The sequence below is a fragment of the Madurella fahalii genome (assembly GCF_045866475.1).
Source record: "Madurella fahalii IFM 68171 DNA, scaffold_3, whole genome shotgun sequence".
In the NCBI taxonomy this organism is placed as follows: Eukaryota; Fungi; Ascomycota; class Sordariomycetes; order Sordariales; genus Madurella; species Madurella fahalii.
In genome coordinates, this window is record NW_027263973.1 from 1,990,736 (window position 1) to 2,005,233 (window position 14,498).

Below are 14,498 nucleotides of genomic sequence, written 5' to 3' on the forward strand. Positions count from 1 at the left end.
ACCGGCACCCAAAAATAATGCATGGCATATGTACTGTTGTGGCCGAGATCAAACCCCCCCCCCTTCTCCCCCAAACAACTAACGTTATGCCAGATGATGCCGCACGATGCAAATGCTGGTCCTTGGTGCGGAGCAATGAGAGGATGAGAGGAAAGAAAAATGGGAGGCTATAATTAAGGCTAGCCCCAACCCATTAGAGGAGCAAAGCAGATCGGCCGGATCGCTCAAATCGAAGCGGAGAAGCCCAAGCATCGCGGAAAGAGGTATCGAGCAAGACGAGACCACCATGAGCGAATGCGGCAGAACGGATGCGTCATTGCCAGATAGGCGTCTCTTCAGCGTCGCGTCAGTATCGGGGTACGCGCTTGAGCTGGGCTAAGAGGACATCAAGCTGCGTCCAGTTGTCATCGTCATCTGCAAATCTGCGGTGTCTACGGGATACGATGTGCTACAGCCAGTTAGAATAAGACAAAGAGATCAGAGCAGGGAGAGTCAAACTGACCTCGTCAAAGTCTGCGAACTTGTCCTGGCAGTTTTCGCAGTAGCCGGGCTTGGGATCACGCTTCTGCTTGGGCTGAGCGGCTGGGACGCTCGCCGTCCGTCGTAGCGTTTCCCGCTTCCTGGCAGTCTCCTCCTCGTCAACTGTGTCAAGTTTCCGATGCGTGGCCATGCTGGCACTGGCAGATCGGGTAAACGTGTTATTGTCGTGGCTCATCTCGGCCATCCGGCGAGAACTGAGATCTTGCGAGAGCGCAGGCGTGCTGGCCTTCTGCAGAACAACCTTCCGCTGGAGCCCATGGATCTCTTTGCTCGTTCCCGCCTTCGCTCCTAGACCGCCCGTGGTGGACGAGATCATCTGGGACCGGATCGCCGATGTCACATTGGACGGCTGCACTCCGGATGCGACGGGCTCACCGGCCAGGAAACGGCCTACCTTTGCATGGCTCATAAACGCGTTCTGGGAGCGGAAGTCTAGAGATGGGGGGTTCGAGACTCTAGACCGGTCGAAGCACTCGGTAGCGCGCAGACTTGCGACTCCTCGGTTATGGCCATCTTCCATCTCAGCGAGAGTGCGTTTGCCTGCGGTAGGCTTCGGCTTCGCTTGAGTAACCTCGGCCGGCTTGGCGACCGTCGCGGCCGTCTCGGTAACGACTTTGGCAACTCGCCCCTTGGCTCGCGCCTCCTCCCGGTTTCCCCTCTCATGGTGCTCATAGTCGTCCTGGACAAAGGGGCACCGCCCCTGAGATGCGCTACGGAACTGCGGCCAATCCCCGTCCTTCGAGTCTGTCACCTTCTGGTATTCCCTGGCCATGATGGGCTTCGTCTTTTCATCGATATCGTATACATAGATGTACGGGCCTTTGGGTTGATATAGGTCCTTATTCGAAACCGTCGGGTCTCTATCGGAAGGCCCGTGGATGCGCTCGTATTCTATGAGCTGGAGAAGGTTTGACTTCTCGCTAGCCTTGTGTACGCTTTGTACACGTTCACGACCAAGACCCTGCAACACGCGTGGGTTTGGCTTCGGATCCAACGCCATATATAGGATCTTCTGCAGCTTTTCCAGCGACCATATCTTTTTGCCCATATCGCGAGCGCGGTGCAAGACGTCGGTGTTGCGTGCCTTGGGCCGCTTGATTTCCGGTTCCTGAATGAGCGGTCGTCGCTTCGGGGCTGTGTCGAACACCAGCTTTCGTCTGACGGGGTTCGTAGAATCTGTGGTGCGGTTCAGGAGGGAAGGGTCGATCGTCTGGGGCTGCTCGGCGTCGGCACCGGGCTCATTTTCATCCTGCGGCGCTTTCTCGGAGGGGATTGGCCGGGATGTGACAACATGGGTGATATCAATGGAGAAGAACTTCTCCTCGCGCTGTGAGAAGTGATCAGTGAGCTCCCGAACCACGCCAGAGCCGCAATAGCCTGGACAGTACTCACCGCACCAAGACGGCCAACCTTCTTGGCAAGTTTTGAGCGAACATCATCGGGGATGCTCTCAAAGTAAAACACCATCTTCGGGAAGCGGGCACGGATAGTGGTGCGCCATTGCCGCAGGGTTTTGATCTCCTCCTCGGTTAGCTGAGGCTCCGTGGCCTCGGACGTCCGCTGTGTTGTGCTGGTGCTGGTGCCGGTGCCGGTGCCGGTGCCTACCGTGGCTCGGGAAGCGGCCCGATGGACGATGATTCGAGTGGTTTGCGATCGGCTGGGCGAGGCGACAGAACGTTCGATCATCTGACGCTTGGCCGGTGGAGGCTGACCGTATGACTCCTCCCGCAGCAGCTCAGCGTGAGAGCGGCCCTTCTTGGCGCCATGGAGGGCAGCCGTAGAGGCTCGCATGGGCGAATTGGCGACATTGGGGTTGCTGGACAGAGGTATTCTCCGAGTAGACGTAGACATGGCAGAGGGCGATGCTGGGGCTGGAGATAGAGATACTGCTGCCGTACGAACACCCAGTCAACATACTACGGCCAACTTCCGGTAAACCGCTCAAGTGGTGCGACGTGAATGGTGGGTTGGTCGTGAATGGCGCTGGCGGAGGAGCGAGGAGGGGCGGGGAGGTGGCAGCAACGACCGGCCACAAGAGACACGCGAGTGGATGCACACCACAAACGCGTCTGCTGCGGGAGCGTTTTCGCGGCGCAGAGCACCGAGAAGAAGAATGGATGAAATGTCAGGTTAGGTGCGCACAATGCTCAATCCCTCGCCGCACTCATCAGACAGATCCTGGGCCCACTGGAAAAGGAAATCTCACGGAGGCGTGTTTGGCAAAGCGAAGGGGCTCCTCGGTCCCACGAAGGGCTTTTTGGTGGGCGGGTCGCGCAATGTCAAAAGAGGCAATGGTGGTGTCCGAGCTCCGGCGAAGCTAAGCCTGCTTTGAGGGGAGCACAACAAACTGGGCTCCACCGACGCGGGTGCCTGAGCTCGCCAGGCTCCTGATCTTGTCGCTCACAGCAACGCACCCCCAATCGGGAGCCTCGGCACCTGGTGGCACTGGCAGCAGCCTTGGCGGTTACACAGCTTCCAACGACATGCAATTATTGGGCTGCTGTGAATGACAATGTTCATCGAGTGAGACCCAAAAAAAGGTCGTTGAGGACAATTTGACGGGATTTGATTTTCTTTACTCTTTGCACTGCATAGCAGGCCATGGTATAAACATTAACGGCAACCGGCGAATTCAAGCTCTGGAAGTGGAGACTCTACAGCGATGTGCTAGAGCGGGATGTTTCAACCCCAAACTCTCTTCTTCTTCACTACCTCGCAAGATGAGGGTCTCACGAGCCACCCTGCGGCAAATACATCGGCATCTACAAGCGTCTACAAGATCAATTCCAACGAGGACATGGACTAGGAGCTATGCCGCCGCAACACCATCAATCTCAGCGGCCGAGCTGGAGTTTGGTCAGCCAGTCCATGAGACTCATCCTCACATCCTCAAAGCTGGTGAAAGTATGCCGACATCCTCGACTACAATGAGATGAGACGGACACCGGGCTGAACGGGAACTCTAGTAACCCCCGGCATCACCGCCCAAGAATATGCCGACCGTCGCGCCAAGCTCGCCTTCAGCATGCCCACCGGCGCAGTCGCTGTGCTGGCTTCCGCAGAGGTCAAATACCGCTCGGGCGCTGTCTTCTACCCCTTCCGCCAAGAATCCAACTTTCTCTACTTAACCGGCTTCTGCGAGCCGAGCTCGCTCGCCGTGATCCGCAAGACGGGTCCTTCGCTGGGCGACTACAGCTTCCATCTCTTCTGCCGTCCCAAAGACGCCTTCGCTGAGCAGTGGTCGGGCCCCTGGAGCGGCCTTCGCGCAGCCGAGGACGTCTTCAACGCCGACGAGGCAGGTGACATCCACAAGATCACCTCCCTCCTCCCGCGCCTCCTCCGCGATGCCAGCCGCGTTTACACCGACATCCCCCTCTCCCGCGACGGCACCAGCATCGCCAGCAGCACCCACAACCCCTCCTCGGCGCTCAGCTTCGTCCTCCGCTCCCTACCCATCTCGCTCTCCACCACCCCGCTCCAGCCCCTCGTCAACACGCTCCGCGCCATCAAGTCACCCGCCGAAATCGCCGCCATGCGGCACGCGGGGCGCGTCTCCGGGCGCGGCCTCACCTCGGCCATGCGGCGGCAGTGGGACTCGGAGTCGTCCTTGCACGCCTACCTCTCGCACGCCTTCACGCAGGACGGCTGCTCGGGCGAGGCGTACGTGCCCGTCGTCGCGGGCGGGCGCAGGGGCCGCATGATCCACTACGTGCACAACACGGCGCTGCTCCGGGACGGCGAGACGGTCCTCGTCGACGCGGGCGGCGAGTACGGCTTCTACGTGACCGACATCACGCGCACCTGGCCCGTGAGCGGCAAGTTCGACCCGGCGCAGCGGGACCTCTACGCGGCTGTGCTGCGCGTGCAGCGCACCTGCGTCTCGCTCTGCCGCGCCAGCGCGGGCCTCTCGCTTGACGAGATCCACCGCGCCGCCGAGGCCGCGCTGGCCAAGGAGCTGGCCGCCCTCGGCTTCGACGGCGGCCTCGTTGGCGGCGGCAAGAGCGGCTACAACGACGTCATGGGCGCCCTGTTCCCGCACCACGTCGGGCATTATGTGGGGCTGGACGTGCATGACGTGCCCGGCTACGGACGGGGCGTACCGCTGCGGACCGGGCACTGCGTGACCATCGAGCCGGGCGTGTACGTGCCCGACGACGAGCGGTTCCCGGTCCATTTCCGGGGCATGGCAGTGAGGATAGAGGACAGCGTCTGCGTGGATGATGATGGGCCGATTATCTTGACCACCGAGGCGGTCAAGGATGTGGAGGATATCGAGGCCCTAAGATAGGACCCTAATGTATCCTCCCGGTACAAGTCACCGTGTAAAATATGTAATAAAATGGGCCAGTATCAACCGATGGATTGATGGGTATCTAAATGTTCTCTTCCCCTGATCGCCGTTGCCGCCTTCACGGTTTTTTTAACTGCTTCCCGCTTTGCTCAACCCCCCACCTCTATCAACCTTTAAAAATCGAGCCGAGTACCGCCATCAAGAACCAATCCGTGCCTTTCCTTCGTTCTTTCTGTGATCCCATCAACCCTGGCAGAATTGTAAAAAATTCCCAGTAAATAAATGGAGATGTGCGATGTGGTTCCTCCCTACCGTAAATGACGTCAACGCGCCCCTCCATAGAACGCACGCTTGCTTTAACGCGCCGCGACACGACAAAAAATGAGACAGGAACTCAGCGCTGGTAAGACATGCAAAACATATGCCCGGGAAAGCTATGGCGAGCGTAAGTCATCCCCGTCCCTCCCCTGCTATTTACAGCCGCTGTTTTTCGGACGATACGCTCCGGGGAAATTCAAACACGGACCTAGAGCGTAGGCAGATGCTCAAGCCGTTTTCATCCCCCGAACCATAGAAACATTGGAATGTCTCAAGAAGAAAAGAAATGGAATAGAGAATATATACCAGAGCAGTTCCGGGGCGACAGAACCCCAGAAGCTAGCAGAACCCTCTGGGATCGAATAATGTTCTGCTGTATGTTGGCATTGTGTATTGTGCCCGTGCCGTCGCATGGAGCAACTGCTCGAATGCCTGCAGCCTCCGCGAGAGCTCACGGTGCTCCTGCGCGATCTGCTTGTTTCGTCGCTCGAGCCAGTGTATATACTCGGTGGCCTTTGTGAGAACAGTGCCCTAGGGACTCTTTAGCTGATTTCCTTGTCCGGGAGCCCTCGTCAATAACGAACCTTGCTGACTTTCGGTGCCCTCGACGGCTGTGTTGCGTCATCGTCGCCACCTTCCTCCGATATTGTCCGGAGCGACGGCACCGCATCCCGCAACTCAGATATCTTGTCTTTCAAGTTTGTCCGGTACTTCCGCTCGATATCGTTGTGCGCCGTCCGATCTCCTGTTTTCGGCTTCTCCTTGCCTTTCTCGCTTAGGCTTCCTTGCTTCTTTGGTACATTGGGTGGCGCCGGACGGTGCTGAGCCCCGGGCGGTTGCGGTGGGGATACGGGCTTTGGCCCTTGACTCGTACTGCTGCCCCCGAAGCCGGCTCCGAATGTCGCCGTCACGCCAGGATTCAGCCCACCAAAATTCATACTAATATTCGACCCAAGTCCTCCCATGCTCGGTCCGGGATTCATAGCGATGGCAATCAGCCTTCTCTGCTCGGCCTCGTTCAAGGTTGGACTGTGAAGACCGATTAACGAGTCCATCCGCAGTCCTGGCTGTGGCCTCTCCCAGCTCAACGGTGTCGAATAAAGCCCTTCGCGTGGTGGAATCTCCTGGGGCGGTGCCGAGTCGATTTTAGAAAGATGGTCCCCAAGATTGAGGGACGAGAAGCCCTCGTCGTTGTCTGATAACGCATTGTCGAGCGCACTGTCGTCAACAAATTCTTCCCCTTTTACTGTTGAAGAGGGAGGACCAGGGTCGGTGTGCCTTGAAACATGTCAGCCAGGCCGTGAAGACGGTCTTTCCCGCCACCTGTACTCACTGGCGCGTTACAGGGGCTTTTCCTTTCCTGTCCACATTTGGCCTGGAAGCCTCAAAGCCCTCCGGTATGCTGCTGAGATTCTCGTCCTTGTCGAAATCAATCCAATAATCGACCGAGTCCAAGGGGGTTGTATCTATGCTTAGTCGAGACCGCTTCCTCTCGTGTCCATCCCTCGTTCTTGGCGCCCGAGCGGGCAGGACAGGCCTGATCTGGCTTCCAGGGCGTGATGCTGAAGACAGATTGGGCGACATGCTTGCTAGTCCAGTCAGAGGAGATGGTTGCGTACCCGAATCCAGGGACAGCGATGTGGGAGCCGTGGACGGTGACAAGGCGAGGCTGCCGTCGGTGTTTACCCCTGCTGTATCCCATATTGAGGGCGCTTGGGTCGAACTCCTGGCCAAGTAGGGCTGATCAACGGGGTTGACAGTCTACATAATGTGAGCTATGGCACAAGGCCGGTCAAGTCGAGAACATCATACCTGGCTATTGGGCATCGAGAAGAATTCAAGATGTCTGAGTGTGTCTGGATCCATTATCGCCCCTGTGCATGCCCCTTGGTGTTGCTTGGACAATAGGGGGTATTGGTGATGGAAAGAATTGGGACTATAGAGTTTCTCCTGCCCTCGGGTCCGCGAAGCATTCAAAAATCGAAGAAGGTGAGAGTGCAGGAAGGAATTCGATCAGCCTGCGGTTCTCTGGTCTGAGCCGATCCGATTCAACTCGCTCCGATTGATGTCCCAGGGTAACGTGCCCTAGGTTGTCAAAGTGCGGATGCTCGAGCGGCCACAATCCAGTCCTGGCTGTCTAGCCCTAATGTTTTGACTGAGAAGTACCAAGTAGGAAGCGTTGACGGCGATTTGTTGACAGGCAGCAGCGTGAGATGGTTTAGCAGTAAGGTTCCGGGGCGGGGTGCGCTCGAGTCGGTGGTGACGTCCGAGGCGGAGATCAGGAGCCCATAGCAGGTGGCGTCCGGTCAATGCTCGTGAGCCGGTCGTTGCACACCGTAGAATACGACGGGGATCGAAAGCCGGCAAGCGTGAGATGCAGGAGAAGACCGAAAACTGCCTGATTGGGCAGCCTCAAGACCGTCGAGAAGCTGCAGAGTATGGCGCACAGCGTTGTGCCTCGACCTCGTTGGATACCCGAAGATGTTCACAACCGGAAAAGCTAGGATGGCTAGGTGGCGGGGTGCGGGATATTATCGTGGGACAATGCAGGCATGTACTGCCATGCTCGAGCAAGACCCAAAAAGGGGGGGAAGAGGCGTGATACACAAACGAATGCGAAGAGGGTGGGGTATAGTGAGACGAGAGGGTGAGAGTGAATGAATGAAAAAAGGGTTGGCGAGCTGCCGCGGGCGCCGTGATGATGAGTACCGGAATCCCGAGGGTAGGCTTCAGGACGGTCAGGTGTACGGACAGCCGAGAATGGAGGAGAGATACAGAATAGACACGGAGGATCGGGAGCGGATGATGATGAGCAGGACACCCACGCCGGGCGACCTGCTGGGGACAGCGGCTCTGGCCGGGTAACGGCAATAGGCTGAGGGCTAGCAGCAGACCCCCGAAATAATTCAGGCTCCCTGGGAATTGAGGAGGCAAGGTCAGGTAAGGTAGGATAGGCCGATTATGGAAGGGACACTCCTTGTGCTGGAAACGGGAGACAAGACAACGCGGCGGAAAGCTCGATAAGGTCACACGCGGTCCCGTCCACAGACAAGTGGCTCTTTTTTTTTTTTTTTTTTACCCTCGTTTCTTGTCACCCCGTCGAGGCTACTTAGGACGGGCGCCCGAAAGAGCGAGCGGGACGAGACCTCGAGGCAAGCCGATTGGACTAGGTGCTGTTCAGAAATTGTCGTTGTGGCCTGACTTTCGCCATGGAAGATGCATTCAGAAAATCACCCTCTGGGGAGCTGCCGCGCGAGGCCAATCAGGATGTTCGGTGCTCTGACGCAAAGCTTTTGATTTTGGGCCCATTTGCCCTGGAAATCATGCCACTTTTTTCATGGGGAAAGGCTGCGAGGGGCGCCAGCTCCGCAGCCAAGGCGGCAGTGGCTGCAAGGATTTCTCACTGTGATTGGGCAGAGGCCCTTCCGGTGGCTGTCAGCCTTACCGTTGCGTGCAATCCGCGAGGTCTGGACCCTTTTGAGGTCAGCAGCTCCAAGATTGCTCCCCTGCGGATCTGGTCCAACTGGATCCACTGCGGGTTTTCTGGATTTCCCGCCGCTAAAACACACGCGACCCCCACAGCAGATTCTATTCTGCGACTTTTGCGGAAGCAGACAGTGCCAACGGTTTGCATCGAAGCCACAGCTTGGGCTGGCTCACAGGCGCCGCGGTATTGCGTGAAAGCCCTTGTTTATCGATCCAAAAAGCCCTCATAAAGGACGGTAGGTTTTGTTGACGAGTGGACAAAACGTATGCCATTGACAATGTGGAGGATGTGGACCCTAACCCTAGATTAGCATCGCCTGAGGCAGATCTCCAGCTGGCAATCGTGGGGCTCCGAGCTTCACGGACGGGACGGGAGTCCGGGCTTCAAGCGACGAGCAACAACCTTAATCCGAGGACCACAGAGACGGCGGGGGTTTACGATTCTTTTAAGGGCAAGCCCTGACGCAAGGTTAACGGTCTCTGTCTTTGGAAAGAGTATCACGCAAGTTGCAATAGAATGGCATCTTCACCGCCGCCAAATCACGCCGCACCGAGTGGGCCGATGACCTTGTCGGACAGTTCCCCGCCTGCATCTCCTGACCTCGAAGGACGAGATTCTCCGGATCTCCCTCTTACGATGCACGCATCCACAGTACTGATGACGCTCCCGCGAGACGCTAGGGCCGCCCTCGCCGCTGCGGGGAGCTTCCCACAGGAGAAGATCGTGGTTCGATTCAAACCGGTCGGCTCAGCGCCCCCAATACGTCACGAGCTGGTCAGGGTTGCTAGCGAGCACAAGTTTGAATTCGTTGTAGCTTGTCTCAGAAAAACCCTCAAAGTTAATGAGACTGGAAGCGTGTTCCTATATGTGAACAGCACCTTTGCGCCGGCACTCGATGAGGTGGTCGGCAATTTATGGAGGGTACGTTACTCCTCGCTGTTGGGGCGGAGGGCCTTGCGTATTAACATATTCCAGTGCTTCAAAGACTCGAACAATCGGCTCAACGTCTCGTATTCGGTCACGCCCGCGTTTGGGTAACCAGGTCAAAAGTCCATGTTGTCATTTGCGAGGCCGAGGAAACGATCCAGATGGTATCCGCTAAGATGCTATCAAATTGCAGCCGCCAAAGCCGCTGCGTGCTCAGTTATCACAACGCTTAACCCATATGCATATGCCTGAAAATGCAGCCGAGGACCCGTTGGCCACGCCTACACGCCCTTGACCGTGCTGACGAACGCCTCTAACTCCTCCTTTGGAATAGGATATGTGTGCTCAGGCGCAGGATACTCCCGGCTCTTCACCTCGTCCCGGTAAGCCTCGATAGCCCTGAGGCTTTCCGACCAGACATCGCCATACTTCTTGACGAATTTGGGAAGAAACCTGCCGGGCGGGAAGTTGCCCGTCATGTCGATCTGCACCAGGACCTGGCCGGAACAGCCATTGCCGGCGCCTATCCCGATGGTCGGGATGGACAATTTCTGGGTGATAATGGCGGCGACCTCGGCTGGAACGGCTTCTAGGACCACGGCGAAGCAGCCGGCTTCCTGGACTGCGAGGGCATCCTCGAGCACTTTCACCGCGTTGAGAGCTGTTTTCCCCTGGACGCGGAACCCCCCGAGGGCATTCTGCCGCTGCGGGGTCAAGCCTACATGGCCAAGGACAGGAATGCCGGCAGTGGTGATCCTCTCAACGGTGGGAGCCATCTCCTTACCCCCTTCCAACTTGACGCCCTGCACGCGGCCCTCCTTGATGAAACGGATTGCCGTCTCTAGCGCTTGTGCAGGGGATATCTCATATGATCCCATGGGGAGGTCGCCAATCTAGAGGGAGACTTGTGGTTGGCGAATGAAGACAAGGAATGGGGAGAGACGGACATACGGTGAAAGCAGCTTTCGTTGCGCGTGCGACAGACCGGCAGTGAAGCAGCATCTCTTCCACTAATACTTCGCTTGTATCCTCCATCCCCAGGGCGACCATGGCCAGACTATCTCCAACTAAGATCGTGTCCATGCCGGCAGCATCGGCGACATGTGCACTGGGAAAGTCGTGTGCCGTCATCATGGTTATAGGCTCACCCCTCTTGTGCATCGCCCGGAGAGTGCCGACGGTAACCTTCTTCCTAGGATTGGTTAAAGGCGTGCCCATCGGCGAGTGCGAGCTCTGTCTGGCGTGTTGGCGGCTCAAGAGCAGAGGTCTGAGGGTAGTGTGCGACGGTCGCGTGCTCCTCCACATGGAAGCACACGACCTTGCGAGCGGGTATAGGTACATTGGTACTTGTGCTGCACAATAACGCCTAGGGGTGTTAGGGCGATGAAAATAATTACAAGGAACTTGGCATAAAAATTCCGAAGCGACGATGCAAAGTGTAAGAATGAAAGGGAAGAAAGCAAATGGGGCCCGCCCTTGGGGCGACTTTGCGCCGTTTTTATCACCAGGTCATGATGGTTTTTGCTGCGTAGAATTGAGTATCACCGAGATTCGGCTGGAGTTGTCCCAGGTCGGCGGCCCCCTTTCTCAAGGTTCAGGCCGGCTTGCATTCGGCCGGGTCTACACTCATCGATTTGATTGGTTGCTCGCCGGGTTTGGGGGGCGATGTTGGAGCCGAGGCACTGGTTCGTGAGGCTTCCTGTTCTTTCAGCACCGAGTGGAATCGAGCAGCACAGCTTTCCTATGATTTCCGGATGCGCGTCTCTGACCACTTGCATCAGATAAGATTGCCAGAATACCTGAGCCGGCTAAGGCCCTAGCCTTACCCTGCGGTCTCTCAGCTAGCCTCATCTGATTTCGGGGTGTGGCGAAAATCCAGAGGTGTCAGCAGGCAACGGTTTAACCGTCGAGTTTGTTGGCCACTAACAGAGGTCGACCGCGTTTAACCCCCAAGTTCTACCGTCGAGGGGATTAGAGTCAAGACACCACCGGTCCTAGGTCTTCCAGCAAAACGTGCGTGTGACCTGCTCGCATCACTGCTCTGCTGGGGGTTCACTTATCCGAACTAGCCGTCCCACATTGCTCCCAGATTGCCCCGCTCGGGCAGTCAAGGGGTTCAAGTTCCCTAATCTTCTCTTGTAAACGGTTTCACAGAGTAATTTCGATCTCCGTCTCTTAGTTTCTGCATCAGATAACTTCAAGGGACTTGGTCTTGCTCTTGCATTAATAACCTGAAGCGGTGTGACTGTTTGGATTTAGCAAGAGACAAAGAGCAAATACCGCGCCGTTTACCTCCAATAGGATTGCGTCACTGCACCTGCCCCGCACTGCCTTACCCCTGTCGTTCTTGCACAGTGGGATCGTTGGGCCGCTTGTCATGGCCCTGCAATTGCCCAAAGCAGGAGAAATCAAGTAAAAGACTGTTTCATTTGACAGGTCCAGATTCGGCTGACTGGGCCGGTTTGCATGTTGCCCTGAAAACGCACTAATCCAGTTGTCCCCGGCTGAGTGGCTGGCAGCTGGTCTTGCCACGGCGGCCACGGCGGCCCCTTTATCGGCAACGGTTCTGAATGCTCCAGCACCTTATCGTTCTCGGTGGCGCCCCTCCCTCCACTGCCCGTCCTGACGTCGTGGCCCGTAGACTTGGTCAAATGGTCAAATCGCTTGCCTTCCTTCGCCCCCTTGCTTTCCCAGAACTCTCAAGTGCATACTAAGGCGCAAACAGACGCCCATCAGGTACGAGCTTTGGACACCCACCTGTAGATCACGCTGAGTCAACGGATCAACCCCTCGCCCTTCGGTATAAGGCTATCAATTTGCCCAATTTACACTCCCTTCGTTCCGTGCATTCCATTTGTCCTCCGCATTCCGCTTGCATCTCACTCGCCGCTTGCCCGTCTAACACCCGCCAACCCAGTTACCTACTGCCCCGATAACGATTCACACATCCAATCTGCCAGCGTCGCCAACTCGATCCAAGACCTCCCGAAGCGCAGTGCAGAAGCTTGGATACCAGCGACCACCGTCAAGATGGCGTCCCCGCGCCGCAGGATCGAGACAGATGTGAGTTGCCTGGTCTCGAAGCGGCCTGATGAGCCTGTGACATTACTGACTTTGGGCCACGTTGACGCCCGGTCTCTAGGTCATGAAGATGTATGGTTTTTCCGCCTCGCGGATCTCCAGATAATGTTCCCCACCAGACGCTGAACGCAGTGCAGGCTCATGAGCGACTACGAAGTGACTTTGGTCAACGATAACAGTATGTTGAGATCTCCTAGTTTTCGTCCGGCGCCTGTCGGTGACTGACGCGTGATATTCCTGCAGTGTAAGCCGAACCGATGTCGCGCATCGACTGCGGCTTTTGGGCTAATCCGGGGCGACTCGACACAGGCAAGAGTTCTACGTGCGGTTTAAGGGTCCCGCAGAAAGTCAGTCGGCCCTCGACACCTCCCCCATCCCGAACCCAATCCCGGCGATGATATCCTGCTGACATGGCTCCGCAAACAATACAGCTCCCTTCGAAGGCGGCATCTGGAAGGTCCACGTCGAGTTGCCGGACCAGTACCCCTACAAGTCCCCGAGTATCGGCTTTGTCAACCGGATTTTCCACCCGAATATCGATGAACTGTAAGTAGGAGGAAGAGGAGGAGCAGGAGGAAGTGCGAAAGAGGAAGCCACGGTCCCACGATTCATACCTATACATGCCCGGCGCACTCGCTATCCCATGAAGAGATGCGGCCGAGGGCTGGAGCATGGAGATCCGGGGAAAAGGAAAGAACGAATGGCTAAGAAGCTGGACTAGGTCGGGATCGGTTTGCCTGGACGTCATCAACCAGACGTGGTCGCCCATGTACGACATGATCAACATCTTCGAGGTGTTTCTTCCGCAACTGCTGCGCTATCCGAACCCGTCGGACCCGCTGAACGGAGAGGCAGCGGCTTTGTTGATGAGGGAGCCTAAGAGCTATGACAGCAAGGTCAAGGGTGCGTTTATCTTGAGGCAATGTGGGGTTAGCATGACGCCTCTCTGACCGATTCCATTCAATGCAGAATACGTCCAAAAGTATGCCAGCAAGGAGGCTGCGGACGAGGCCGGTGCCGAGAGCGAAGAAGATGATGATTTGTCCTCGGTAGGTAGCTTTGGGGATGATGACGACGAGGAACAGCAAGCCGCGGGGCAGATGGACGACGTATGATGCCGTAGGCAGGGCTTGAAGCGCATTTTTATGGTCAAGGCATGAAAAGCGGTTGGGATTCATCATACCCTCAGTTTTTAACGCTGGACTGCATTATGTTTTTTGGAGTTGAATATGGTTTGGCTTTGGTCTTACGTTTGGCTTCGACAACTCGCCCCTTACTCTCTTAGTCTAACATGAATTACCGGACGGAGTGCACAGGCTGGAGCGGTAGATTGGCGTGGGTTAGGTTATCTCTGGGTAGCTAGGGGACGTCTTGTGATGGAGTCCGAATTAAGAGATTGGACAGACTTTCTTGGACTAGGAAATGTGTCGGGTTCTGTTCGAATATCTCGCGTGTGGTTTTGATGATCCGAAGAAAAACAGCGGTCGCGTAAAATGTGACGGGATAAGGGCGGGAGAGGCTTGCTGCTGTCCATGGACGCTGCCTCCCCCAGCCAACCCCCCCGGGAGCTCCTCACAAAGGCAACCGTTATCAAACTAATTCTGGGGTTACCACCTAGCATCAACCACTGAAATAGTATAATCTCAATTTAAAGATGGCAAGCGGCCGCTATGATTCCGTGGACAACCCCACAGTGCCCTATCCCGAAGCTTTAATCCGGCAACACTCCGTTCATGACCACTGTGAAAAAGACGTACCTGGACAAAATACCCGAACACCCAAACTCCAAATATGCATCCCAGGGTATCACTATCCTAATCGTAAACCCATGGTCACAGTCGTGAGATCATTAAC

General features: G+C 56.5%; 6 protein-coding genes across 6 annotated transcripts; 3 read left to right on the top strand and 3 right to left on the bottom strand.

Moving 5' to 3' along the window:
• Positions 1-346: 346 nt before the first annotated feature.
• DBF4 (Cdc7p-Dbf4p kinase complex regulatory subunit) lies at positions 347-2,391 on the bottom strand (the record flags this gene model as incomplete). The annotated part of the gene is made up of 3 exons (XM_071061473.1): positions 347-448; positions 503-1,867; positions 1,933-2,391. 3 exons carry the CDS (start codon positions 2,389-2,391, stop codon positions 347-349), a joined length of 1,926 nt encoding a protein of 641 aa, XP_070917574.1.
• An 869-nt stretch (positions 2,392-3,260) lies between these two features.
• ICP55 (aminopeptidase) lies at positions 3,261-4,828 on the top strand (the record flags this gene model as incomplete). Its single annotated transcript, XM_071061474.1, has 2 exons — positions 3,261-3,444; positions 3,507-4,828. The coding sequence occupies 2 exons, from the start codon at positions 3,261-3,263 to the stop codon at positions 4,826-4,828; spliced, it is 1,506 nt and encodes a 501-aa protein (XP_070917575.1).
• Positions 4,829-5,488: 660 nt separating this feature from the next.
• Positions 5,489-7,015, bottom strand: MFIFM68171_06055 (BHLH domain-containing protein; the record flags this gene model as incomplete). The annotated part of the gene is made up of 4 exons (XM_071061475.1): positions 5,489-5,680; positions 5,734-6,427; positions 6,483-6,910; positions 6,962-7,015. 4 exons carry the CDS (start codon positions 7,013-7,015, stop codon positions 5,489-5,491), a joined length of 1,368 nt encoding a protein of 455 aa, XP_070917576.1.
• Positions 7,016-9,152: 2,137 nt separating this feature from the next.
• ATG12_2 (Ubiquitin-like protein) lies at positions 9,153-9,674 on the top strand (the record flags this gene model as incomplete). Its single annotated transcript, XM_071061476.1, has 2 exons — positions 9,153-9,557; positions 9,612-9,674. The coding sequence occupies 2 exons, from the start codon at positions 9,153-9,155 to the stop codon at positions 9,672-9,674; spliced, it is 468 nt and encodes a 155-aa protein (XP_070917577.1).
• Positions 9,675-9,844: 170 nt separating this feature from the next.
• Positions 9,845-10,781, bottom strand: ECM31 (cell wall bioproteinsis and architecture protein; the record flags this gene model as incomplete). Its single annotated transcript, XM_071061477.1, has 2 exons — positions 9,845-10,456; positions 10,515-10,781. 2 exons carry the CDS (start codon positions 10,779-10,781, stop codon positions 9,845-9,847), a joined length of 879 nt encoding a protein of 292 aa, XP_070917578.1.
• A 1,812-nt stretch (positions 10,782-12,593) lies between these two features.
• Positions 12,594-13,759, top strand: ubc8 (ubiquitin-conjugating enzyme E2 H; the record flags this gene model as incomplete). Its single annotated transcript, XM_071061478.1, has 7 exons — positions 12,594-12,626; positions 12,706-12,716; positions 12,782-12,826; positions 12,954-12,991; positions 13,076-13,190; positions 13,366-13,547; positions 13,614-13,759. The coding sequence occupies 7 exons, from the start codon at positions 12,594-12,596 to the stop codon at positions 13,757-13,759; spliced, it is 570 nt and encodes a 189-aa protein (XP_070917579.1).
• Positions 13,760-14,498: the final 739 nt, after the last annotated feature.